General features: G+C 55.9%; 2 protein-coding genes across 5 annotated transcripts; one reads left to right on the plus strand and one right to left on the minus strand.

Moving 5' to 3' along the window:
- The first annotated feature begins 14 nt into the window (after positions 1-14).
- On the plus strand, positions 15-8,762 carry INO80E (INO80 complex subunit E). Of its 3 annotated transcripts, XM_030798543.1 has the most exons (8): positions 17-197; positions 353-423; positions 614-666; positions 3,818-3,896; positions 3,989-4,100; positions 4,474-4,590; positions 7,534-7,623; positions 8,193-8,752. In XM_030798543.1, the coding sequence occupies exons 1-7, from the start codon at positions 117-119 to the stop codon at positions 7,600-7,602; spliced, it is 582 nt and encodes a 193-aa protein (XP_030654403.1). In that variant the 5' UTR covers positions 17-116; the 3' UTR covers positions 7,603-7,623; positions 8,193-8,752. The 3 variants fall into 3 exon arrangements, with proteins under 3 accessions (XP_030654392.1, XP_030654403.1, XP_030654397.1); XM_030798532.1 differs by lacking the exon at positions 7,534-7,623 and having other exon boundaries at positions 15-197; positions 8,193-8,762; XM_030798537.1 differs by lacking the exons at positions 4,474-4,590; positions 7,534-7,623 and having other exon boundaries at positions 8,193-8,762.
- Positions 8,486-14,473, minus strand: DOC2A (double C2 domain alpha). Of its 2 annotated transcripts, XM_030798320.1 has the most exons (12): positions 14,296-14,473; positions 13,869-13,955; positions 12,924-13,201; positions 12,446-12,525; positions 12,170-12,244; positions 11,964-12,073; positions 10,150-10,276; positions 10,008-10,067; positions 9,762-9,925; positions 9,573-9,654; positions 9,390-9,486; positions 8,486-9,308 (listed from the first exon to the last, which is right to left on the minus strand). In XM_030798320.1, exons 3-12 carry the CDS (start codon positions 13,186-13,188, stop codon positions 9,163-9,165), a joined length of 1,206 nt encoding a protein of 401 aa, XP_030654180.1. In that variant the 5' UTR covers positions 13,189-13,201; positions 13,869-13,955; positions 14,296-14,473; the 3' UTR covers positions 8,486-9,162. The 2 variants fall into 2 exon arrangements, with proteins under 2 accessions (XP_030654180.1, XP_030654191.1); XM_030798331.1 differs by lacking the exons at positions 13,869-13,955; positions 14,296-14,473 and adding an exon at positions 13,707-13,792.
- Between the last annotated feature and the right edge of the window lie 9,688 nt (positions 14,474-24,161).

The following is a 24,161-nucleotide window of genomic DNA, read 5'->3' on the forward strand; positions in this document are numbered from 1 at the left end:
TGTAGTCCTGGGGGCACAGCCTTGCAGCGTCTCCGGAAGTGGAGGCGTGAGCGGCAGGGCAGTGCCTGCTTGGGGTAGCGGGAGGGCAGACTCTGGGCACCACTCCCGGGCCGGTCATGAACGGGCCGGCGGACGGCGAAGTGGACTACAAAAAAAAATACCGGAATCTGAAGCGGAAGCTCAAGTTCCTCATCTACGTGAGTGCTGCCGCGGGAAGGCTGTGGAGGGTGAGGCCTGGCGCGGACAAGATACCAGTTTACCCAGGTGTAAAGTGGGTGGGGCGAGCAGCCGCCGGTTCCGGGGCCCTTCACGGAGGACCCTTGGCCCAGCGCACCCCTTGCCCGTGTTACAGGAGCACGAGTGCTTCCAGGAGGAGCTGAGGAAAGCGCAAAGGAAATTACTGAAGGTGTCCCGGGACAAGAGGTGAGGCACGTTGCAGGGACGGAGAGCGATGTGGTTCCTAGGGAATCTACATTCGGACCCCATCCCCGAGTAGGGCCACAAGTGCATGGGCTCTTTCAAGGATCCGATGGGCCAGCTGGGAGGGACAGGGGCCCAGGAGGACATTGCTGCGCTGGAAAATCACTGTCCATCTCCCCTTCCCTCCCCTCAGTTTCCTCCTAGACCGACTTCTGCAGTACGAGAACGTGGATGAAGACTCTTCGGGTGAGCAAGGTCTTCAAAAATTGGTGGAGGGCATGGTTCCTGGCACTTAGCAAGCTTCCTGGGCCCCTGCCTTTTAGGCAGTGGCGGCTGATACAGCCCCCAGTGGTCCTTAAGCCTAGTTGCTTGCCTTCCACCTCCACCGTTCTTTCATTCAGGCACTTACTGAGCACCTGTTGCGTTTCAGGCACTGTGCTTGGCGCGGGAGATACAGCAGAGGCAGAGATAGGCAAAGCCCTTGGCCTCTTGTAATTTATATTCTAGTTAGGAAGAATAAGTAAATGAAGACAATAGACTAGAATTTTAGGTCATAGTAAGAACTTGAAGGTAATGAAAACAGTTATGTGATAATGATTATAGTAGAACAGGGGTTGATGAATTGTTTCTGCAAAGGGCCAGATGGTCAGTAAGCTTTCTGCAACATACAATCTTTGAAGCACCTACTGAACTCTGCCATTGTAGTAGCAGCCGTACCCCATAGGCAAATACATGAGTATGGCTATGTTTCTATAAAGTTTTATAGGCACTGAAATTTGAATTTTGTATTATTTTCATATGAAAAATTTTTCTTTAGTTTTTTTTTTCCAACCGTTTAAAAGCTTAAAAGCCATTCTTGGTCAGGCGCAGTGGCCCATGCCTGTAACCCCAACACTTTGGGAGGCTGAGGTGGGCGGATCACAAGGTCAGGAGTTCAAGACCAGCCTGACCAACATGGTGAAACCCCGTCTCTACTAAAGATACAAAAATTAGTTGGGTGTGGTGGTGTGCGCCTGTAATCCCAGCTACTGGGGAGGCTGAGGCAGGAGAATCATTTGAACCCTGGAGGCAGAGGTTGCAGTGAGCCGAGATCGCTGCCACTGCATTCCAGCCTGGGCGACAGGGTGAGACTCCGTCTCAAAAAAAAAAAAAAAAACAACCAACCAAAAAAACGCCATTCTTAGTTTGCAGACCACACAAGCAGGCAGCAGGCAACATCTGAATAGAGTACTCAAGAAAGGTCTTTCACAGAGTGACATTTGAGTTGGGACCAGAGAAGAAACCAGCCTTCCATCCTGGGCAACATAGTGAGACCCCCATCTCAATTAAAAAAAAAAAAATTAGCCATGTATAGTGGTGTATACATGTGGTCCCAGCTACTTGGGAGGCAGAACCAGGAGGATCCCTTGACCGAGCCATGATAGCACTGCTGGGCTCCAGCCTGGGTGACAGAGCAAGACTGTCTCAAAAGAAAGAAGCCCCATCCTGGCTAACACAGTGAAACCCTGTCTCTACTAAAAATACAAAAAATTAGCCGGGCATGTCGGTGGGCACCTGTAGTCCCAGCTACTCGGGAGGCTGAGGCAGGAGAATGGCGTGAACACGGGAGGCGGAGCTTGCAGTGAGCCGAGATTACGCCACTGCACTCCAGCCTGGGCAACAGAGGAACACCCGTCTCAAAAAAAAAAAGCACATTGGTCTGAGGCAGGGATTGGCTTGGCACGTGGCAGCAGCCACAGTTTAGGACATAGTGTTTTGTTAGAACGCATGATACCCATTCGCTTGCTATTATAGGAGGATTGTAGATAAGGTTAGGGAAATAGGCAGGGGCCCACTCAGGTAGGTCATAGTAGGAGGTTTGGCTTTTATTGTAGGCTGTCATCCCCTGCCTCTCCCTTCCCTAGGGGCTTCCAGTTAACATCCTGTTTGGGGGGAATTCAGGGCAGGAGGTGGGAGAGAACCCAGTATGTTCATGGCCAGAGTGGCTTGCATCTGAGGAGGAGGAGCCAGCCACTGACGATCCCCACTCCTGTCGTGGAGGCCCACGCCCTGGCCGGGGAGACACTCACAAACGACGCTTTTCAGCACAGTGTGAGGGCAGCCATGACGAGTGAGAGTAGAGGGTTCCAGGAGAGCCTACAGTTAATTGGGCTTGAGGGATTCTGGACGACTTCTCAGAGGAGGTGGCATTTAATCTGCTTCTTAAAGGGTCTGTTTGAGCAGAGACATTGGTAACGGCTTCTATAGGTGTAGCAGTCGTTTGTTTGATGAAAGATGGCCCTTCTAGGCAGAGGCACTGAACTAGGAAATACATTTCATTTTTGACGAAATAGGTCAGTGTGCTTTAAAGAATACAGTTAGGTTAGTTGACCAGAAAGGTACATTGAAGCCAGATTAAGCAGCACCATGAATTCATGCAGGTAGTGGGTGATGTCATCAAGAAGGATGTGACCAGGTTTGTTTTAGGTCACTCTGGGGGTGGGGGTGGACAGTGGGTGGCAGGGTGAGGTGAGACTGCTTAGCAGGTGATTTTGACGTGCTGGTGGCCTGAACTGTTAGTTGGCGTGGGGAGCGGTGGATGAAGGGGAGAACTTCAGGAGGAGATGAACAGGACCCTGGTTATGGGGAGTGGGGCAGAGGCAGGAGTTGAAGGCTGCTCAGCTCAGAGGCAAGGAACCAGTGGCATCAAACAGCCAAGGAGTCACAGACCTGGCTTGGAGTCTTAGCCTCACACCTTACTTTCTGAGCCTTGGTGACCTCATGTGACAAGTGGAGGTGCTGCCCTTCCCATCCTTCCTTGGATCTGATGACAAGGAGAAGTGGTGAGTGGGAAGGAGCCTGGCACCCTGGCCATGCGTGGCAGGTGTGTTACGGAGGAACCAGAGCAGTAGGGGGGCTGGGGAGGCTGTCGAGGCTGTCGGGCTCCTTGGGACAGCTCAGGTGTGTGGTGCATGCACATGCCCACCAGCTGGTGAGTCAGATTCCCCCGGAGGCCCTTCCGTTGGATTTTGGTTTGTTTCATTTTTTTGAGGCAGGGTCTTGCTCTGTCACCAGGCTGGCATGCAGTGTTATAATCACAGCTCACAGCAGCCTCAATTTCCGAGCAGTTCTCCTGCCTCAGCCTCCTGAGTAGCTGGGACTACAGGCACACGCCACCATGCTCGGATAATTGTTTTTGTTTTTAATAGAGATGAGGTCTTGCTAGGTTGTCCAGGCTGCTCTTGAACTCCTGGCCTCAAGCGATCTGGCCACCTCAGCCTTTCACAGTGCTGGGATTCCAGGCGTGAGCCCCCGCACCTGGTCTTCCGGTGCCCTTCTGTAGTGTAGAGGAGGTTATACCCTTCTGGGAGGGACTGGGATCCCCCCCACCCCCACTGACCAGCTGTCCCCATCACAGACTCAGATGCCACTGCATCATCGGATAACAGCGAGACAGAGGGGACACCCAAGTTGTCTGACACACCGGCCCCTAAGAGGTGAGAAGAAGATGCATTCCTCTCGCTGGGGAGGGTCAGGTGGGGCGCCTGGGCTCCTAGCCACCTCTGACCTCACCCTGTCCTTTCTCCAGGAAGAGAAGCCCTCCGCTGGGGGGGGCCCCCTCTCCCTCCAGCCTCTCCCTGCCTCCTTCAACAGGGTTTCCCCTTCAGGCCTCCGGGGTCCCCTCCCCATACCTGAGCTCGGTGAGTTGGGGGCAGGGATGGGAAGTGCCTGGGAGTAAGGTGGGCGTCATTTGGGCAGAAGGGCTGGGCCTCGGGGCAAGGCCAGCCCAACTTTGGGGACATCTGCCTGGGCGTGGCCCAAGTGTCCCGTGGAGGGCGTGAGTCGGGGCTGCCCCCTTCTCTCTGGTGTAGGAATGGGGCCAGGCCTGACTGAGGAGAGCAAAGCCCAGGACAGCATCCTGCTGCTGCCCAGCCCTTCTGTGCTCGGGAGCCCCGGGAGCCACACTCATCACCATCTCTTTTGTTTTTCCATCCTCCTTCTGTTTGCATTTCTTCCCCTACCCTCACCCCGGTCCACTCCGCCTCCCATCTCCATCCCCGCTCCCGCCCGCAGCTGGCCTCCCCCCGCTACCCCCCATTCCCTTCTGACTACCTGGCCCTGCAGCTGCCCGAGCCCAGTCCCCTGAGGCCCAAGCGGGAGAAACGGCCCCGCCTGCCCCGGAAACTCAAGGTACCCTGACGTGGGGGCGCTAGGGAGGGGCAGGACGGTAGGAGGACAGCCACCTGAGGGAGGCTCAAGGCGGGGGCCTGTCAGAGAATCATGAACGGTTAATTTGGGGACCCAGTCAGCACTTAGCACTGAGGGGTGGATCAGAGAAGTCTCGGCTCACAGGCTTGTATGGAGACAAATCAGGGCAGAACCAGCCTTGGGGGACCCGGTGTGCGGATGCCAGGGGTCCCGCCCTTTCATGGCTGCAGTGTATCGGGGCCAGGCTCATTTTCCCAGGGGGGCGTGTTCTGTGATGCCAGGTAGCCCCAGACCGGGTCAGGATTATGGGATCTAGAGTCAAGTCGAGACTGCCTGTTAGAAACCACGTGGCCTTGAGCAGGTCTCTGCTACCCTCTAGGCCTCCTAGGCTTGGCACCTATAGGGCAAGTGGTCCTACTCGATGTGACCAGCAAGCGCCCCTGGAGCACCTCCTGTTACACAGCAGTGCACAAAGCAGACCAGTGCCTGCCCTCACAGAGCTCACAGTCTAGCAAGATAGGCAGAAAACAGACCAGAAAAATAGGTACTTGTGGAGAACAGAGTGAGGTCCAGAGCGTGGGGACGCCGGTGGGACGAGGCTGACACTTAGGGCCCAGCAGTCTGGGATGTTCTTTGATCAGAGACTTACAGGAAATGGCAGGAGCCGTGGCTCCTGGGCAGTGTTTCCATAGGGCAGAGTCTGTTGGGGAGAAAAGCAAGCAGGGAATTGGGTCCCGGAGCAGGTCACAGCGGGAGCTCCTGAGGTGCCAGTGTGCAGGATTCGCTGTGAATGAAGCCTTGGAGACAGCAGTTCCCCGGTGGGGCGCAGGTTGCAGGTGTGGAGGGGGAGTGATCTAATTGCATTTTAACAAAATTTCAGACACTGGTGGTCAGAGAACAGTTCGACTGGGTGAGCGGTGGGGTGAGTTGGGATGGGAGTGAGAAGGTCACCGCGGTAAACCAGGCCGAGGGCAGAGGGTCCAGAGGGAGCTGCGGACCCATTTCAGAGAATGAGCATGGGAGTTCCTGGAGGACCTGGTTTGGGCTGTGCGGGAGAGAGGCCAGGATGCCTCCAGGGCTTTAGTCTGAGCACGAGTGGAGTCTCCCTCCCTGGAGATGGGAGGGCTGTGGGAGCACAGGCTTGGAGGGAAGCTGAGTCTGGATGCGGATGTGTCGGGTGCCATCTGGAAAGGCAGCTAGACAGTGGCCCGTGAGGGGCTGCACATTTGGAAGCCGCCAGGCTGGCGGTAGATGCGAGCCTTGGGAGAGATGGGGATGGGCTGAGGGGCAGAGCGGAGTGGGGACCAACTGGGCGGCTCCCAGAGTTCTGGAGCCAGAAGCAGAATGAGAGGCCGCATTTGCGGTGGTCTGGAGTACAGGCCCTGGTTCTTAGCACGGGGGTGGTGGGCAGGGTGGGGGGTGGCGCAGCATGGGGGGGCACTTTGAGGCTTTCTGGCTGGGTGCTGAGTCCCGAAGCGGAGTCATGTCCGGGAGCAAAGTTGTAGACATTCTGGAGAGAAGGTTTGAGAGGGTGGCCCAGGTCCATGGCTGTCGGAGGAGGCAGGGAGAAGCCAGGAAAGGCCTCAGCGAGGAGAACGTGTGAGCCCAGGGTGAGTGGATTTGGATATTCCTGGCTGAAGCCATAGTGGGAAGGGAGACAGGGCCACAGTGAAAGCACTTCCTGGGCCAGAGCAGGAGTGGTAAGAAATTGGCAAGAAGAACTGGGTGGGGCGGGGTCATGGAAGGCCTGGACACCGGCCTGAAGTGGGTTTGTCTGTTACTGTCAGGGGAGTGGGAGTCCCTGAAGGGTCAGGGGAGTGAGGAGATAGAAGGAAGGGAGTCCAAGCAGAGGAGGGATAGCTGTGAAGACAGAAGCAAGTTGGTTCTCTCAGGCCTGAGTTGGACTTGGCCGGCTTTGAATCCCAGCTCTTCCAGTGCTCACCATGCAACCTCAGCGTTGTCATTTCACTCTTTGAGCCACAGCTCTCTTTCTCCATTCAGTGGCGTCATTGTGCAGAGAATGTGAGTGAAGGGATGAAAATCACTTGGCCCATGCCTGGCCCCTAGTAAGCCACAGAGAAATGTGAGCTACTGCCAGTCAGGCTGAGAGGACGCCACTGAGGAAGTCCAGGCCAGGGTGGGACATGCTGCACACAGCAGGGAAGGAGAGGGGGTGGCCAGAGAAGGGGATGGTCCTTTCCAGTCATACACGCATGTCTGCTCCCGTGTGTACATGTGGGGGCCTGGTGCAGGGCGTGGGGGTGCTGTTCAGAGTTGGGCCCCCTGTCTGTTATCCATCCTGCCAGCCTCCTATACCCTGAGGCCTGACCCATCCTGGCCCCCATGCCACCCCAGCAGCAGAGATGAGGGTGAGGGCTCCTTAGGAAGCAGAGAGGAGGCCACGGGGCCAAATGTGAGAGGCCACGGGCCCACTCAGAAGGGCCACTGGAGACCATGCATGGCGTTTCCTGCCAGCCCACCCAGCATCTAGCCCAGGGCCAGACTGGACACTGCCCTGCAGCACCCAGCAGGCCTGCACCTCAGGACCTCCATGTCCACACCAAGTTCAGCCTCCTCCGCTGGCACGTGACCTCTCCCCAATCCCCGGTGTCCTGAGGCTGGGAGGGCATTAACAGAAACCACCTGGCACACAGCAGGTGCCCAGTTTGTGCCCACAGACAAAGCACGGTGACTGCGGAGGAGACCCACAGAGCTCTCTGGGGAGGGTTTGTGAGGACCTGGCAGCGGGGTGGAGCTAAAGGGTTGAGCAGGGCAGAGGCCACTTCCCACCCTCAGAGGACAAAGCAGGACTTCTGACAGATAGAGCAGGATGCCCAGGTGGAGGGGCCGCCTGTCATCCAGCAGGCGGCACTCCCGTCCCAAGGCCCCGAGTGGCACGGTGACACGCTCAGGTCTGTGTTTTAGAGTGCGTGCTCTGGCTGCAGTGTGGAGGAGCTGGATCTGGGAGAGGCTGCAGGCAGGGAGTCCAGTTAGGAGGCTGGGACCGCAGCCCAGGTGAGCTGAGAGGAGGGCTGGGCCTAGGCCACGGCTGCAGGGATCCCGAGGAGGGGCCCATCCAAGACATAATAGAAGCTTCTTGGGGGCAGATAAGCCGCCGCCGGGGCTCCTGGCTCAGGCAGCCTGCAATACCCTCCAGCGAACCAGTGAGTCCCGCAGAAGAGGGAGAGGAGGAGGAGGGAGAGGAAGCTGGTGGCAGGTGGCATCTCCGGGGCCGGCAGGCAGGCAAGCACTCCAGGCTGACTCCGTCTGCCTCTGGCTTAACCCTGTCTCAGGGCAGCCCAGGCGCCTCCCTGGAGAGGGCAGGTGCCCGGGCCTTTCCCTCCCGGTTTCCTGTGAGACACCCCCATCCCCTCATCTCACCTCCATCACCACCCCGAGGCACTTGCTGGTTTGAGGCTCTCAAGGGGCTGGTGGGGGCAGGCCCTGAGTACAGCATGGGTTGGCCCGGCTGTGCTCAGGGCCCCTTCCCCCTCCCCAGAGCTGCCCTGGGGGGCAGGGCCCGGTCTCCTGAGGCCCCAGTGCCTCCCTGACTAGCCCCCCTGTGTTTCTTCCCCCTGCTGCAGATGGCGGTGGGACCCCCCGACTGCCCTGTGGGAGGGCCGCTGACCTTCCCTGGCCGGGGTTCTGGGGCTGGGGTCGGGACAACCCTGACCCCCCTCCCACCCCCCAAGATGCCCCCCCCCACGATCCTGAGCACGGTCCCTCGGCAGATGTTCAGCGACGCAGGTAGCGGGGACGATGCCTTGGATGGAGACGATGACCTGGTGATCGACATCCCGGAGTGACCACGACATCACGCCATGCCCACCATGGCCCCACCCGGCGCCCTCCCTGTGCCAGCACACACAAGCCCAGCTTCCTCGGAGGTGTTTATTGACGCCCAGCTGCCATGCTCCGGCCACTGACACAACCAGAAAAGGCGTAAACATGCACGGGTGTCCCCCAGGAGGGTGGCAGGGGCCCTGCCTTCAAACCCCGGCCTGCTCCAGGGGACAGTTATTTAAACGAGTGGCCGGGAGCATCTGCCACCTGCTGGGGAGGCAGAGACCCTGCGATGGCCACCTCTTTAAAAGGGCAGCTGTACAGGGCTAGGTTTTTTCAGTGAAGTTTCTGTATTAAAGGAGTGGCTCTGGGTTTGTTTTTTGTCCCTTTTTTTTGAGACATTCTTCTCCTCTGAACCTCCCCTAATCCGACCTCCTCCCTGTGGGGGGAGAGGGACGGGGCAGCGTGGAGAGGCAGGAGTGAGGAGCGCGGGGGTCTGGGGCCGGGCTCTGAGCACTGCCCGGGTGTGCAGATGATAGGGGGTTTGCATATTTGCAGGGACTAGCGAGTCAGGCAGGAGGTTTGCATATGTGAATATAGAACTCCACAGCCCCTCATGAGCAGACAGACCCGGGTCACGGAGACTCACAAAAATAAGACATGTAGTGCAGGGTGGGGGCAGCCCACCCCGTGTAAACGTGCAACACACTCGTGCGAAGGTTGGGTACTGGACCCGGCTCGATGGGCCTGTGCCAGGACACTGCTGTCCACTCAGGCTGAGGACAGAGCCCCGGCCGCGGGGGGCAGCTCGCTGGTCAGGGTGTGCCAGCGCTCCAGGGCTGCGTCCGGCTGCTGCAGGCAGTCACTCCAGTGCTTCCGAGCCTCACCTCGGGCACCTGGCCCCAGGGACACACCACCTGGGGGAGCAGGTGGCAGGGTCAGGGCCACCTCCCTGCCACTCTCCCGCCCTCAGCACCCGCAGCCAGCTCCTCCCTCACCAATGAAGTCATTGGATTTGCCAATGTCATAGTCCCAGACGGTGACTTCCAGGGTCTTGGTGGCCAGAGTGCAGAGCTCTATCTCGTAGAAAAACTCCTGGGGACAAGGCCGGCCACCCGTTCGTGAGCCAGCTCCCCAGCCCCTCCCTGGCCTCCCTCCGTGTCCCGTCCCCACCCGGGTACCTCGTTAAATTCTGGGTTGAGAGTCTTCTTCTTCACGCACGTCTTATGCTTGGATTTCTTGTCCACATCGGGCCTCAGGTACCTAGGGGTGGGGTGGAGGGAGAGGAACTGAGGGGTGAGGGACAGGCCAGGCCCAACTCGGGCCAGGGCAGGCTCCCTGGTGAGGAGAGGGTCAGGGAGAGGGCTCACGTCTTGACGTAGGGGTCCGAGTAACCATTGACGTCCATGGCAGCCAGATGGGCACAGCGCAAGATGCCTACTAGCAGTCCCCGGCGCCGCGAGTTGTAGCTGAGACTCAGCAGGATGCGGCCACGCTCCTCCAGCAGCCCCTGCCCCTGCTCTACCTGCTCCAACTGCGGGGCACAGACGCAGAGTCAGTCTGGGCCCCTGCGGCCTCCCACCCACATGCATCCCCATCCCCATGAGGTGCCTCACCTCCTTCAGGTAACAGGAGATGCCCCTCAGTGCCGCTGACATGGAAGAGGGGGACGCCAGCTGAGGGGGCAAAGAGAAGGTTCTGGAAGCCTGGCCTCCCCAGGGCCCCCTCCCCTGGCGCCCCTGCAGCCCCCGCACAGACCGGGACCTGGCGCTCGAGGCAGATGTTAAAATGCTTCTTCTGCGAAGGCTTGAGGCGGCGGAGGGGCACGCGGATCTCCCCAATAAACTCATTGTGACTCAGCTTGTCCTCATCACAGACGGCGATCCTGGTGGGGAACTGCAGTGTCAGGGCCCCTGGGGTACCTGAGCCCCATTCCGGGGTGTAGGAAGGGCCTTGGACCAGCCCAGCTCTGCCCTAAACACTACGTCTCATCTGGAAGACAGGCTGGCACTTGAGAAGGACAAGCGGATTTGCCCATTCCTCTGTCCCTCCCTCTGCAGCCACCCGGCTGTCCCTGGTCCATCAGGACGTGCTCAGCCATTGTGGGAAGCCCTCAGAAATCTTGGAGCACGCCGCTCACTGCCTCCATTCAGGGCCTGGGGGCAGGAGCCGAACACTACGGTGGATGTGGCCATAGACACAGGCCATGAGAGCTAGAAGGGCCTTGGAGCCTTGGGCAGCCAGACGAGCACCCCATGCCTCCTCAGGAACCCCTGTCCTTTTCCTGCATGCAGCAGAGAGCCAGCCCCGCAGGGACTCACTAAGAAATGATTGCTCTCCAGCCACCCGTCCTCCTGCAGCCCCTGCCCTGCCTCTGCAGTGACCTACTACCAGGTTGGGCATCTGTGGCATGGAGAATGGGCAGATCCCAGCCCTGCCACTTCTGAGCCACCTGTGTGACCTTGGGCAAGTCACTTGATCACCCTATGCTTCAATTCCCATCTGTAAATGGAGATAGTCAAGGGAAAGAAAGAAACGTGAAAATGCTAAGCCTGGGCTGGGCCCTGGTGAGCGCTCATTTTTTGGTCTCATTCTGGTTTTGGCCTCTAGCCTCCCCTCCATTCCACCCTCACAGCCGACACCAAAGTGGCCTCTCTGCCGCACAGCCCTGACCATCAGGGAAGGTCCCGGCTGCAAATCCAAACACAAAGGCAGAGGTCTCTCCAGAGCCTGGGTTTTGCTACTCACCACCACACTTGAGGGAGTACTCTCCCCACATCTCCATCTCCTGGGATGATGGAGCAAGTTCCCTGTCCCTGAAGACTTCACTCCTTAAGAGATTTTAGGGGAACTCAAGGCACAGAAGGGGCAGACGAAAGCTGCAGAGGTCTGACTTAAGCCAAGGGCTCTGAGAAGGGGTCTCAGCAACCCAGGAACGTTTTTGGGAGGGGGCAGAGCTTGGACCGAACCTCAGATGAGCGGAATTTAGGCTGGCAGGAAGGAGCTTTCCAGGTAGAAAACAACAGGAAAAGTTCAGTTGTGGAACTGGCCAGTTGGAAGAAGGGAGTCCTCTGTTTGAGGGGCAGAAGATACTTTGTTTTGTTTTTGAGATGGAGTCTCCCTCTATCACCCAGGCTGGAGTGCAGTGGTGCGATCTCGGCTCACTGCAACCTCTGCCTCCCAGGTTCAAGCAATCCTGCCTCAGCCTCCTGAGTAGCTGGGATTTACAGGTACATGCCACCACGCCCAGCTAATTTTTGTATTTTTAGTAGAGACGGGGTTTCACCAAGTTGGCCAGGCTGGTCTCGAACTCCTGACTTCAAGTGATCCACCCACCTTGGCCTCCCAAAGTGCTGGGATTACAGGTGTGAGCCACCACACCCGGCTGGCAGGAGATACTGGGGGGCAGGAATGGCAGGGAAGTATTTTGGCCTGCTGCCAAAGGGGCTAGGGAGCCGCTGATGGTTCTTGAGCATCAGAGAGGTACGGGCTTAATGGGACATAGATCAACCAGGAGTTACAATGTCAGCTGTCCCCGAGCTGCTGCTGGGTGGTGGGGAGGGGTCCCTCACCTGAGCACCTTGTGCGTGATGTCGTCATCTGTGATCCCGCTGTACGTCAGGTCCTCATTCCACACAGGATTCAGTGTGTTCCTCTGAGTCTTCGTTTTTAGCTTATTGGCCTGGGGTGTGGGGATGAAAGGTTCTCAATACCTGTCCTCCAGCCCCACGGGCTGGAGTCATGGGCTGGGCCGGGCGGGGCGAGAGGAGGCTGTTACCTTACAGGCTCCAGGCAGCAAGTGCAGCTTGACGTAGGGGTCGGCGAGGCCATTGAAATCCATGGGCTTGAGGCCCTGGAAAGGAGGGCAGGGGAGAGGGCTGGAGGCTCCTGGCACCTCTCTCCCTCCCTCTTGTAGAGCTGGACCCTGGAGGAGCCCAGAAGGAGGGTGCAAGGGCAGGAGGAAGGAGCAGGCCTGGGAAGGGAAGGAGGAATTGGCCCCCCCTGGGGGCTGCACGCAAACCAGGCCCCGGCTTGGGCGGTAGGGAGTGCCCACCTTGGCCCTGAGGATGCTACAGTGCAGAGTGCAGGAGGCCCGGTCATAGAGAAGGTCAAACTCCAGCGTGCCCAGAGCGGCTGGAGAGAGAGGAAAGGCAGCATGGGTCGGTCTGGAGACAGGTGTGTGCGAGAGGCCAGCAGGTGGGCACTGGCTGTGTGTGTCTCTCTTGCCAGCCCTCAAGTGTGAGTGCAAGAGGCTGGGTGGGCCCATGCGTGTGTGCGTCTGGGTCCCTGGCTTGGCCGCAACTGGGGCTGTGTGGGTGGTGGAGTGTCTCAGCAGAAATACTGAATATTGAGCCTTGCTGAAGCTGTAATCTCCACGCCGACTGCAGCTGTGGTGGCTGTCCCTGCCACCCCCCCACTGCCCTCCTCCCCTACCTACATGCACAGCCAGCAGGGCCCATCCCCCTCTGCCCCCCCACCGCAAGCCTGGAGGCCCCCACCAGCACATGGGGCCTCCAATCCCCCAGACTCACTGGCATCATCCGAGTCATAGCTGTCCACCTCCGCACCATCCTCAGGCGTGGTGGCCCCAAGGAGGGCTGCAGGGGGGGCCAGAGCCAGGGGGACCAGATGGGCGGGGGCCTCCCCACCGCCCCCGCCGCCCCCTTCAGGTCCTGGTCCCAGGCGGGGGAAGTAGTCAGAGATCTGGCGGATGGGCCGGATGGGCCCAGGGCACACGTTGATGGCCATGTGCTCCTGGATGTTGATGGTCATGCGATCGCCCCTGCGGCCCCTCATGCAGCACCCCTGGCTAGGAGAGGGCGTGTGAGCCAGTGAGCCCATCATACCTAGCCATCCTGGCTGAGGGCCAGGCGACGGCCTCCTCGGTCTGCGGGGCCCTCACTGGCCTCCCTTCCTAGGTGTCCAGGGAGAGGGCGGCGTGTGCCAGCCGGTGGCAGGTGGGAGGCCTGGGCTCTGCAGACCCCACGCTGGCTCCACAGGGGCTGGGCTGCCAACCCACTCCCCGCAGAAGTCGAGGTTGCACCACCCCGTCCTCACCCACCCACCTCTAGGTTGTCCCTGTATCATCTTGCCAGCTCCTTCCTCTCCTCCGGGGCTCCCCTCTGCTCCTGAGCCTGCCTGTACCCCAAGGGGCCCTGCAGGGCCCCGCCTCTGTTTCTCGGAGGCTCTGTCCTCCTCTGCACCAGGCGCTGGTCTAGTCAGGGTGTCACCCACTCCTCTAGGCTCCAACTGCCCACTGTCCCCTCATTCAGCCCCAGGACCTGTCTGCCTGCCTGGTTCCCCCGCTCGCTCACCACAGCCCACGGTGGAGACCCCAGCCTCAGATGCCACCTCTGGCTCCCCAGGGGAGCCAGAAATTGCAGCCGCAGGAGAGCCGAACACCCCCGTAGCGCACACAGGCTGGCACGCTTCCCCGCACCCTCACGCCCCCGGCCTGCCCAGCCCCCTGCACCTGCCTCTGCCTCCAACAGGTGCCCAGGCACTGGGGGGACGGCGGGCGCAGGCTGGGCGGCGGCGGCCGGCAAGGAGAGCGCGGAGTCGAGCTGTGCGAGCCGAGAGGGAGGGAGCGCCGAGAAAGTGCGGGGAGGAGGGGGTGAGCGAGGTGGAGGCGAGGATGCAGCCGGCGCGGCGGCGGGGGACGGGGAGGGGCGCCGGGGCTGGGGAGGGGGCGGGATCTCGGACTCCCACCCGGTGCCCGCTCGGGAGCGCACGCGAGCGCACACACACACGTGTGCTCGCGCGCGCACACTCACGCAGGGGCACGCGGGCCGGCACACACTCGTGTGCACACATCCAGCCGGGCACCCCCGCGCGCACACGCCCGTGCCCACGTGTGCACGCTCACACCCTTGCACACACCCAGGCGCGCGCTGGCACACTTACCCGGAGAACTTCGCACGCACACTCACTCGCAAACACGCGGGCTCCCTGCGCCACCAGGAAGCAGCCGCCAGAATCGCCGGGTGTTCCCCAACTACTCCTGGGAGACCTGGGCCCCCGCCCCCGCCCGCGCGCGCGGCCACGGCGCCTCCCTCCCTCCCGGGTCCCCAGGGCCGGACCACTGGCCTCGTTGTCATGGTGACGCCGGCTCATCTCCCCCCACCCCCGCGCGTCTTCACGCCCCTCCCCCGCAGGGAGCTGGGGCCTCCCTCCTCCCCTCCCCATGTCCGTAGGGACCCAGAGGTGGACAGGAGCAGGGGGTCGCCTGCTGTCGCCGGCCGGGGATCTCGGAGTCTCCCGAACCAGGCTGGGGAGCCTCACGATCTGAGGGAGGAGGCAGAGGTCTGATGCTGCTGCTTCCCCCACGCCCCCTCCCTTTGGCCGTTCAGGCCTCTCTCCTTGTGGCTCTACCCAACTCCCAGGGGCCCATGTCCCCTTACCAGGGATAGCATCTCCTTTGGGAACCACCCTCCCCCCTGCTATCCCCAGTTCTGCCCCGCAGGTGGGAAGGGGCGTTGGGGCTTGGCTCTGAAGGCCCGAGAGCCCTGCGGTCGTTCCCCATGGGCTGCCATTTCTCACCCAAACCCTGCCACCCCCAAGCCGCCCCCCTGCCCGGCCCTGCGCCTGCCACGGAGTGTCAGTCCACCCCTGGCCTTCGGTCTTCACTCACCTGTGCCCCAAACTTACCATCCCGAAGACACGAAGGGGCTTATCACCCCCGCTGCCCACCACTGACTCACCCAACCGTTTCCTGCAGTTCCTGGGACACACCTAGACGGCTCAGGCCTAGGGATCTTGGCTCACATGCGCTCCTCTACCTGGGAACCCCGCTTCCTTAGGGAGTCACCCTGGGTCCCCTGTTCCTAGCAGCCTTCCTGGGGCATCCCGCACTGCCCCTCAGCTCCAGCGCCGTCAGGACTCTGCTCAGCACCGTTTCACCAGCGCCGTCAGGACTCTGCTCAGCACCGTTTCACCAGTGCCTCCCCCACCAGCAGGGAGTTCCACTGGAGCAGCTGATTCATCTGGGAGTCCCTAGTGTCCCAAACTGGGCCTGGCACGAAGTTGGCATCTCTAAGTGCTGTTATTTAAAACAGAAATCTGGTTCCACGACAAAGTGAACATACCTAACACCACCTAATCTTACCCTTAAAAATGGTGAAGATGGTACATTTCGATATGTGTATTTCACGGCAATTTTTTTTTTTTAATAAGAGAAATGGGGCCGAGAGTGGTGGCGGGTGCCTATAATCCCAGCTACTCCAGGGACTGCGGCGAGAGAATCGCTTGAGTGAAGCCAGCCTGGGCAACACAGTGAGACACAGTCTCTTAAAACAAAAAAAGAAAAGTAAGAGAAATGTAAAGTCAACAACACTGAGGGGGCAGGGTGCAGTGGCTCACGCCTGTAATCCCAGCGCTTTGGGAGGCCGAGGTGGGTGGATTGCCTGAGGTCAGGAGTTTGAGACTAGCCTGGCCAACATGGTAAAACCCCATCTCTGCTAAAAATACAAAAAATTAGCCAAGCATGGTGGCACGTGCCTTGGGAGGCTGAGGCAGGAGGATCGCTTGAACCTGGGAGGCAGAGGTTGCAGAGGTTGAGCTGAGATCGTGCCACTGCACTCCAGCCTGGGCTGTAAGAGCAAAACTCAGTCTCAAAACAAACAAACAAACAAAAAACCCTGAGATATCACTTATTACCCATAAAATGGGCAAAATCAAAGCGTCTGGGCTTGGGGGAAGCTGAGGCAGACTGATCCCTTGAGCTCAGAAGTTCAAGACCAGCCTGGGAAACATGGTGAGGCCCTGTCTCTACAAAAAAAAAAGCCAAAAAAAAAAAAAAAAAAAAGCCAGGGATAGTGGTGTGTGCCTGTGGTCCCAGCTACTCAAGAGGCTGAGGTGGGAGGATCTCTCTTTTTTTTTTCTTTTTGAGATGGAGTCTTGCTCTGTCGCCCAGGCTGGAGTGCAGTGGCACAATCTCGGCTCACTGCAAGCTCCACCTTCCGGGTTCACGCCATTCTCCTGCCTCAGCCTCCCGAGTAGCTGGGACTACAGGTGCCCGCCACCACACCCGGCTAATTTTTTTGTATTTTTAATAGAGATGGGGTTTCACCTTCTTAGCCAAGATGGTCTCGATCTCCTGACCTCGTGATGGAGGGAGGATCTCTTGAGCCAAGGAGGTCAAGGCTGCCGTAAGCTATAATAACTCCACTGCACTCCAGCCTGGGTAACAGATAACAGAGTGAGACCCTGTCTCAAAAAAAAAAAAAAAAAAAAAAAATCCTTAGACCCAGAAATTCCACTTTTAGGATTTTATCTTATAGATATGCTGACCCATAAGCCAAATAATAGAAGTTCAAATTCTTTTTTTCTTTCTTTTTTTTTTTTTTTTGAGACAGACTTTCACTGTTGTTGTCCAGGCTGGAGTGCAATGGCGCGATCTTGGCTCACCGCAACCTCTGCCTCCCGGGTTCAAGCAATTCTCCTACCTCAGCCTCCCAAGTAGCTGGGATTACAGGGGCGCACGCCACCACACTTGGCTAAATGTTTGTATTTTTAGTAGAGACGGCATTTCACCATCTTAGCCCCGCTGGTCTTGAACTCCTGACCTCATGATCCCCCTGCTTCAGCCTCCCAAAGTGCTGGGATTACAGCTATGAGCCACCTCGCCCAGCCACGAAGTTCAAAATTCTTAAATGTAGCATGTTCCAAAAGACTGGAAACAACTGAGATACCCAGAAGTAGGGGACCAGTTAAATCAGTCATGATGTAATTCCATGCAGTGAAATAGGGTGCAGCCACAAGAGGCTGTTTTGCTCTTGTTTAGAATCATCTTTTTTTTTTTTTTTTTTTTTTTTTTTTTTTTTTTTTTTAAATATACAAGGTCTCACTACTTTGCCCAAGCTGGTCTCAAATTCCTGGACTCAAGCAATCCTCCCGCTTCGGCCTCCTAAAGTCCTGGGATTACAGGCGTGAGCCACTGTGCCTGGCCCTAGAATCATTTCACAGTTTCATTTTAACTTAGAAAAGCCAAGTGCAGGCCGGGCACCGTGGCTCACGCCTATAATCCCAGCACTTTGGGAGGCCAAGGCCAGTGGATCACAAGGTCAGGAAATCGAGACCATCCTGGCTAACACGGTGAAACCCCGTCTCTACTAAAAATACAAAAAATTAGCCGGGCTTGGTGGCGGGCGCCTGTAGTCCCAGCTACTTGGGAGGCTGAGGCAGGAGAATGGCGTGAACCCGGGAGGTGGAGCTTGCAGTGAGCCGAGATTGTGCCACTGCACTCCAGCCTGGGCAACAGAGTGAGACTCCATCTCAAAAAAAAAAAAAAAAAAAAAAAAAAGCAAAGTGCAAGCTGGGCCTGGTGGCTTACACTTGTAATCCCCGCAATTTGGGAGGCCGAGGCGGGCAGATCACGAGGTCAGGAGTTCGAGATCAGTCTAGCCAACATGCTGAAACGCTGTCTCTATTAAAATTACAAAAATTAGCTGGGCATGGTGGTGGGCACCTGTGATCTCGGGAGGCTGAGGCAGGAGAATTGCTTGAACCTGGGAGGCGGAGGTTGCAGTGAGCCGAGATCATGCCACTGCACTCCAGCCTGGGCAACAGAACAAGACTCCATCTCGGAAGAAAAAAAAAAGAAAAAAGAAATCAAAAAAGAAAAGCAAGTGCAGAGAAGCATGCTTGGAATACTGCCATTTGAGAGGGAAAGAGCTTAGCCATGTTTCTGAAGGCCTGCACAAGAATGGTAACTGTGTCTCTTGACAAGCTGAGAGAGTGAAAAAATAACAATAATAAAAAATAATAATAAATACACAAAAGAAAATATAACTATGGTGACCTCTGGGGAGACAGGGCAGGAAGAGGAAAGACTTACTTTTCAACGTACCCATCCTTTTGTATTTTTTGAATTTTGTGCCACATGCCTAGGTTACCTGTTCCAAAGAATACATTAAAATAATAAATTTTGGTCTTTTTTTGTTTGTTTTTGAGATGGAGTCTTGCTCTGTTGCCCAGGCTGGAGTGCAATTGCTCTATCGCGGCTCACCGCAACCTCCACCTCTCGCGTTCAAGTGATTCTCCCGCGTCAGACTCCTGAGTAGCTGGGATTACAGGTACCCGCCATCATGTCCGGCTAATTTTTTTGTATTTTTGTACAGATGGGGTTTCACCATGTTGGCCAGGCTGGTCTTGAACTCCTGACCTCAGGTGATCTGCCTGCCTCGGCCTCCCAAATTGCTGGGATTACAGGCATGAGCCACTGCACCTGGCCAAATTTTGGTCTTGTCTTGTCTTTCTTTCCTTCCTTCCTTCCTTCCTTCCTTCTTTCCTCCCTTTCTTTTTCTTTCTCTTTTTCTTTTTTTTTTTTTTTGAGACAGGGTCTCACTCTGTTGCCCAGGCTGGAGTGCAGTGGCAAATCATAGCTCATGACATCCTCGAACTCTTGGGCTCAGGCAATCCTCCCACTTTAGCCTCCCAAGTAGCTGGGACTATAGGTATGCACCACCACGCCTGGCTAATCTGTTTTTTTTTTTGGTAGAGGTGAGTCTTACTATGGTGCCCAGGCTGGTTTCAAACTCCTGGCCTCAAGCCATCCTCCTCCTTTGGCCTCCCAAAGTGCTGGGATTACAGGTGTGAGCCACAGACCATGCCCAGCAAAATAATAGATTTCTTTTTTTTTTTTTTTTTTTTTTTTGAGACAGAGTCTCACTCTGTTGCCCAGGCTGGAATGCAGTGGCACGATCTTGGCTCACTGCAACCTCCACCTCCCAGGTTCAAGCCTCAGCCTCCCGAGTAGCTGCGATTACAGGTGCACACCACCATGCCTAGCTAATTGTTGTATTTTTAGTGGAGATGGGGTTTCACCATGTTGGCTAGGCTGGTCTCCAACTCCTGACCTCAAGTGATCTGCCTGCCTTGGCCTCCCAAAGTGCTGGGATTACAGGCGTCAGCCACTGCACCCGGCCAATATTTCTAAAGTAAAGGCAACCATTAGGTTTCCTCCATGGCTCTCCAGAATAAGAAAGGAAGCAGGATGAAGGGAGACACTGTGCAGTGTGACAGCCGGTGAGTTTAGCAAGAGGGTGTCTGTGACCTGGGCACAGGGAGCCTGCAGTGAGGGGAGGGGGACACTCTGGTCAAGCAACCTGCCGAGTCCTCTCTCCTGTGCTCTCTTCCCATGGTGCTTGCTCAACCCCAGCCCTGCCTGCCTCCAGAGGAACTTGTTGAAGACAGGTGAGGATGAGGCTGGAGTTCAAGCCAATTTCAGAGGAAAATGATGGATGGTGCTGAGCCCTGCTTTGTCCAGAGATGGGAGGCTTTTGCACCAGTCACCCAGTCATTCAGTAAATATTAACTGAATATCGACTATAGATTGTGGGGATACAACCAGGCCCAAGGTCAATGAGCTGTGACTTCACAGCCTCATAGGGAAGACAGACAAATACACACACAATCCCCATCCAGGGAAACTAACATGGGGACAGGGGATGGTCAGAAAGCCATGGGAACTCAGGGTCCTATGAGGTAGGAGGGAACAAAGATTAACACCTCACTTCCCAGAAAAGGAGTTGTCTCAACTGAGACCTGAAAGATGAGGAGGAGTTACCCAGGTCAAGCTTGGGGGCAAGTGTATTCCAGGAAGAGGTGTGTGCCAAGGCTGGGAGGCAGTCCAGAGTATGGCATATTCAGAAAAGAAATCATTCTACCAGCCTGGTCAACATGATGAAACCCTGTCTAAAAAAAAAAAAAAAAATTAGCCAGGAGTGGTGGTGTGCACCTGTAGTCCCAGCTACTCAGGAGGCTGAGGTAGGATGATTGCTTGAGCCCAGGAGTCTGAGGCTGCAGTGAGCCGAGATCAAACCACTGTACTCCAGCCTGAGTGACAGAGTGAGACCCTGTCTCAAAAAACAAAAAAAGAGAAAAAGAAAGAAAGAAATCATTCTACCAAGAAGACACCTGCACTTGTGTGTTTATTGCAGCACTATTCACAATAGCAAAGACACAGAATCAACCTAGGCGCCCACCAGCAGTGGACTGGATAAAGGAAATGTGATATGTATACACCATGGAATACTATGCAGCCATAAAAAAGAATGAAATTATATCCCTTGCAGCAACATGGATGCAGCTGGAGGCCATTATCCTAACTGAATTAATGCAGAAACAGAAAATCAAATACCACATGTTCTCATAAGTGGAAGCTAAACATTGGGTACCTATGGACATGAAGATGAGAATAATAGACACTGGGGACTCCAAAAAAGGGGAGGCAGGGAAAGGGTCGAAAAACTACCTATTGCGGGGTGCGGTGGCTCACGCCTGTAATCCTAGCACTTTGGGAGGCCAGGGTGGGCGGATTGCTTGAGGCCAGGAGTTTGAGACCAGCCTGGCCAACATGGTGAAACCCCATCTCTACTAAAAATACAAAAATAATTAGGTGGGCTTGGTGGCATGCATCTGGAATCCCAGCTACTCAGGAGGCTGAGGCACAAGAATCACTTGAACCTGGGAGGCGGAGGTTGCAATGAGCTGAGATCGTGCCACTGCATTCCAGCCTGGGCAACAGGGTGAGACTCTGTCTCAGGGGAAAAAAAAAAAAAAAGAAAAGAAAATTGAGGCTGGGCGCTGTAATCCCAGCACTTTGGGAGGCCAAGGCAGGAGGATCCCTTGAGCCCCGGAGTTCAAGACCAGCCTGGGCAACATAGTGAAATCCTATTTCTACCAAAAAGAAAAAAAAAACTTAGCTGGGCATGGTGACTTGATGATGCAGCCCCAGCTACTTGGGAGGCTGAGGCGAGAGGATTGCTTGAGCCTGGGAGGTCGATGCTGCAGTGAGCTATGATTGCACCACACACTCCAGCCTGGGCAACAGAGTGAGATGCTGTCTCAAAAAAAAAAAAAAAAAGGAAAGAAAGAAAATTGAACCAACAAATCTTTTTATTCTTATTTTTTACAGATGGGATTGTTTGTCACCCAGATTGGAGTGTAGCCGCACGATCATGGCTCACTTCAACCTTGAACTCCTGGCCTCCAGTATCCTCCCACCTCGGCTTCCCAAATTTCTGGGATTACAGGCATGAGCCCCTGAACCTGGCCTAACAGGTCTCAATTAGGGGTTCATTAGGTGAGAGATAAGGATCCGGGATAATTCCTAGGTTTCTGTGTTGAGCAAACCATCTAGAGGAATGATGGGACCATCCACTGAGACGAAAAGATGGGAGCAGAGCAGGTCTGGAGTAGGACTCCATTTGTGATCCATTGCCTTGGAGATGTATTTGGACATCACAAACAGACATCTCCGAGTCTGGAGCTCCAAGGAGAGGTCTGGGCTGGAAATATACATTTGTGAGTCACTGGCATATAGTTGGTATTTAAAGCCACGAGTATGGATGAGATCACCTAGGCAGAGAATATAGATAGCAAGACAAGGCCCCATGCTGAGTTGGCTGGAGAAGGAGTCCTGAGAACTGGTGAGTGTGGCTCCAGGGCTCTGAGTCAGGGACAGGTGCACCTGCTGGGAGGCAGACAGAATGGAAAGAGAGAGAACCATTTGATTTGACAGATTATGAGCTCTTTCGTGGACTTGATCAAAGCAGCTTCAGTGGATTGGTGGGGACTAAGCCAGATTAGAAGAGGTTGAAGAATTGGCTGGGCGCGGTGGCTCATGCCTGTAATCCCAGCACTTTGGGAGGCAGAGGCAGGCAGATCACCTGAGGTCAGGAGTTTGAGACCAGCTTAGCCAACGTGGTGAAACCCTGTCTCTACTAAAAATTAAAAAATTAGCTGGGCATGGTGGTGGGTGCCTGTAATCCCAGCTACTCAGGAGGCCGAAGTGGGAGAATCGTTTGAACTCGGGAGGCAGAGGTTGCGGTAAACAGAGATCGCGCCACTGCACTCCAGCCTGGGTGACTGAATGAGACTCCATCTCAAAAAAAGAAGAGATTGAAAAGTCCATTAAAGGTGAGGGAGTGGAGACAGCAAGTGTAGATGACCCAGAGTTGCCCGTCTACTCTAGAATGATGCGCATCTATGAGTTCTCTCCCTTGTCATTCTTGAGGGCAGGGACCTTGCCGTGGTGATTTCTGAGCCATAAATGGAGTCCAGCCAGTGCGTAGCAGGAGCTCACCATGTTTATGTCATGGATGAATAAATGAATGAATGGATAATGCATTGTTTGGGTCAAAACGGCCTTTACTGGTAGAGATAGCTGAATGTTTTTGAAGCATTTGAGGAAACAAAAGAAAGTCAACCCCAAAGGCCATAGGCTCTGTGTCCCTTCTCCCAGCTAACCTCAAGGAGCAGTTGCATGTGGGCCTGGGGCACGAGCCCTGGCCCAGCATCAGGAACCAGGTTATTTATTTATTGAGACAGAGTCTCAAGTGTCACCCAGGCTGGAGTGCAGTGGCGCGATCTCGGCTCACTGCAACCTCCACCTACCGGGCTCAAGTGATTCTCCTGCCTCAGATTCCTGACTAGCTGGGACTATAGGCACGTACCACCATGCCTAGCTAATCTTTTTTTTTTTTTTTTTGAGACGAAATTTCGCCCTGTCGCCCAGGCTGGAGTGCAGTGGCGCAATTTAGGCTCGCTGCAACCTCTGCCTCTTGGGTTCAAGCAGTTCTCCTGTCTCAGCCTCCCGAGTAGCTGGGACTACAGGCGCATGCTACCGCACCCGGCTAATTTTTGTATTTTTAGTAGAGACGGGGTTTCACCATATTGGTCAGGCTGGTCTTGAACCCCTGACCTCATGTGATCCACTTGCCTCGGCCTCCCAAAGTGCTGGGATTATAGGTGTGAGCCACTGCGCCCAGCCTTTTTTTTGGATTTTTAGTAGAGATGAGATTTCATCATGTTGGGCAGGCTGGTCTCGAACTCCTGGCCTCAAGTGATCCACCCATCTCAGCCTCCCAAAGTGCTGGGATCATAGGTGTGAGCACCGCGCCTGGCCCAAAAACCACATTACTGAGTCCCTTCTGCCACCTCTCACATGCCTTGTGGCTTTGGATAAATCCCTTCCTTTTTCTTAGAAGTGATCTGCATGGCGGCTCACACCTGTCATCCCAGGATTTTGGGAGGCCAGGGTGGGAGAATCACTTATGCCCAGGAGTTTGAGACCAGTCTGGGCAACATAGCAAGACTCCATCTCTACAAAAAAAAAGAAGTAGGCTGGGTGCAGTCACTCACGCCTGTAATCCCAGCACTTTAGGAGGCCTAGGCGGGTGGATCATCTGAGGTCAGAAGTTCGAGACCAGCCTGGCCAACATGATGAAACCCCGTATCTACTTTAAAAAACTACAAAAATTAGCCAGGCATGGTGGCACATGCGTTTGATCCTAGCTACTCGGGAGGCTGAGGCAGGAGAATCGCTTGAATCAAGGAGGCAGAGGTTGCAGTGAGCCAAGATCATGCCACTGCACTCCAGCCTGGGCAACAGACAGAGACTCCATCTAAAAAAAAATAGGCAGGTGTGGTGGTGCACGCCTGTGGTCCCAGCTACTTGGGAGGCTGAGGTGAGAGGATCGTTTGAGCCCAGGAGGTCGAGGCTGCACTCCAGCCTGGGTGACAGATAGAGCAATATCCTGTCTCAAAAAAAGGGAAGCCATCAGCGCAGCACAGGGGAAGCAGCCCACGTGAGCCAGTCCCATAGATAATCGTTTCCCTCCTTCCCCACCCCCGCCCCGCCGCCCCCTTTTTTTCTCTCTCTGGGCTTTTTACTTGTTTAGGAACTCTAAGCGGTTCATGGCAAGTACCCCGAGTCCTAGCCCACCTGCTCTCTGCATAAGGTTGCTGCAGAGCACCTCACATGCGCA

The sequence above is a fragment of the Nomascus leucogenys genome, chromosome 2, assembly GCF_006542625.1.
Source record: "Nomascus leucogenys isolate Asia chromosome 2, Asia_NLE_v1, whole genome shotgun sequence".
Taxonomy (NCBI): Eukaryota; Metazoa; Chordata; class Mammalia; order Primates; family Hylobatidae; genus Nomascus; species Nomascus leucogenys.

What these genes read in the sequence shown, in the direction of transcription:
- INO80E (XM_030798532.1), top strand. Translation starts at nt 117, where the DNA reads ATGAACGGGCCGGCGGACGGCGAAGTGGACTACAAAAAAAAATACCGG. An exon ending in AAGGTGTCCCGGGACAAGAG is followed by an intron (nt 424 to 613) that starts GTGAGGCACGTT and finishes CCCTCCCCTCAG; the next exon opens with TTTCCTCCTAGACCGACTTC. An exon ending in GCCTGCCCCGGAAACTCAAG is followed by an intron (nt 4,591 to 8,192) that starts GTACCCTGACGT and finishes CCCCTGCTGCAG; the next exon opens with ATGGCGGTGGGACCCCCCGA.
- DOC2A (XM_030798320.1), bottom strand. Translation starts at nt 13,188, where the DNA reads ATGAGGGGCCGCAGGGGCGATCGCATGACCATCAACATCCAGGAGCAC. An exon ending in TGCTGCCTGGAGCCTGTAAG is followed by an intron (nt 12,074 to 12,169) that starts GTAACAGCCTCC and finishes CCCACACCCCAG; the next exon opens with GCCAATAAGCTAAAAACGAA. An exon ending in TCTCCTGTTACCTGAAGGAG is followed by an intron (nt 9,926 to 10,007) that starts GTGAGGCACCTC and finishes TGTGCCCCGCAG; the next exon opens with TTGGAGCAGGTAGAGCAGGG.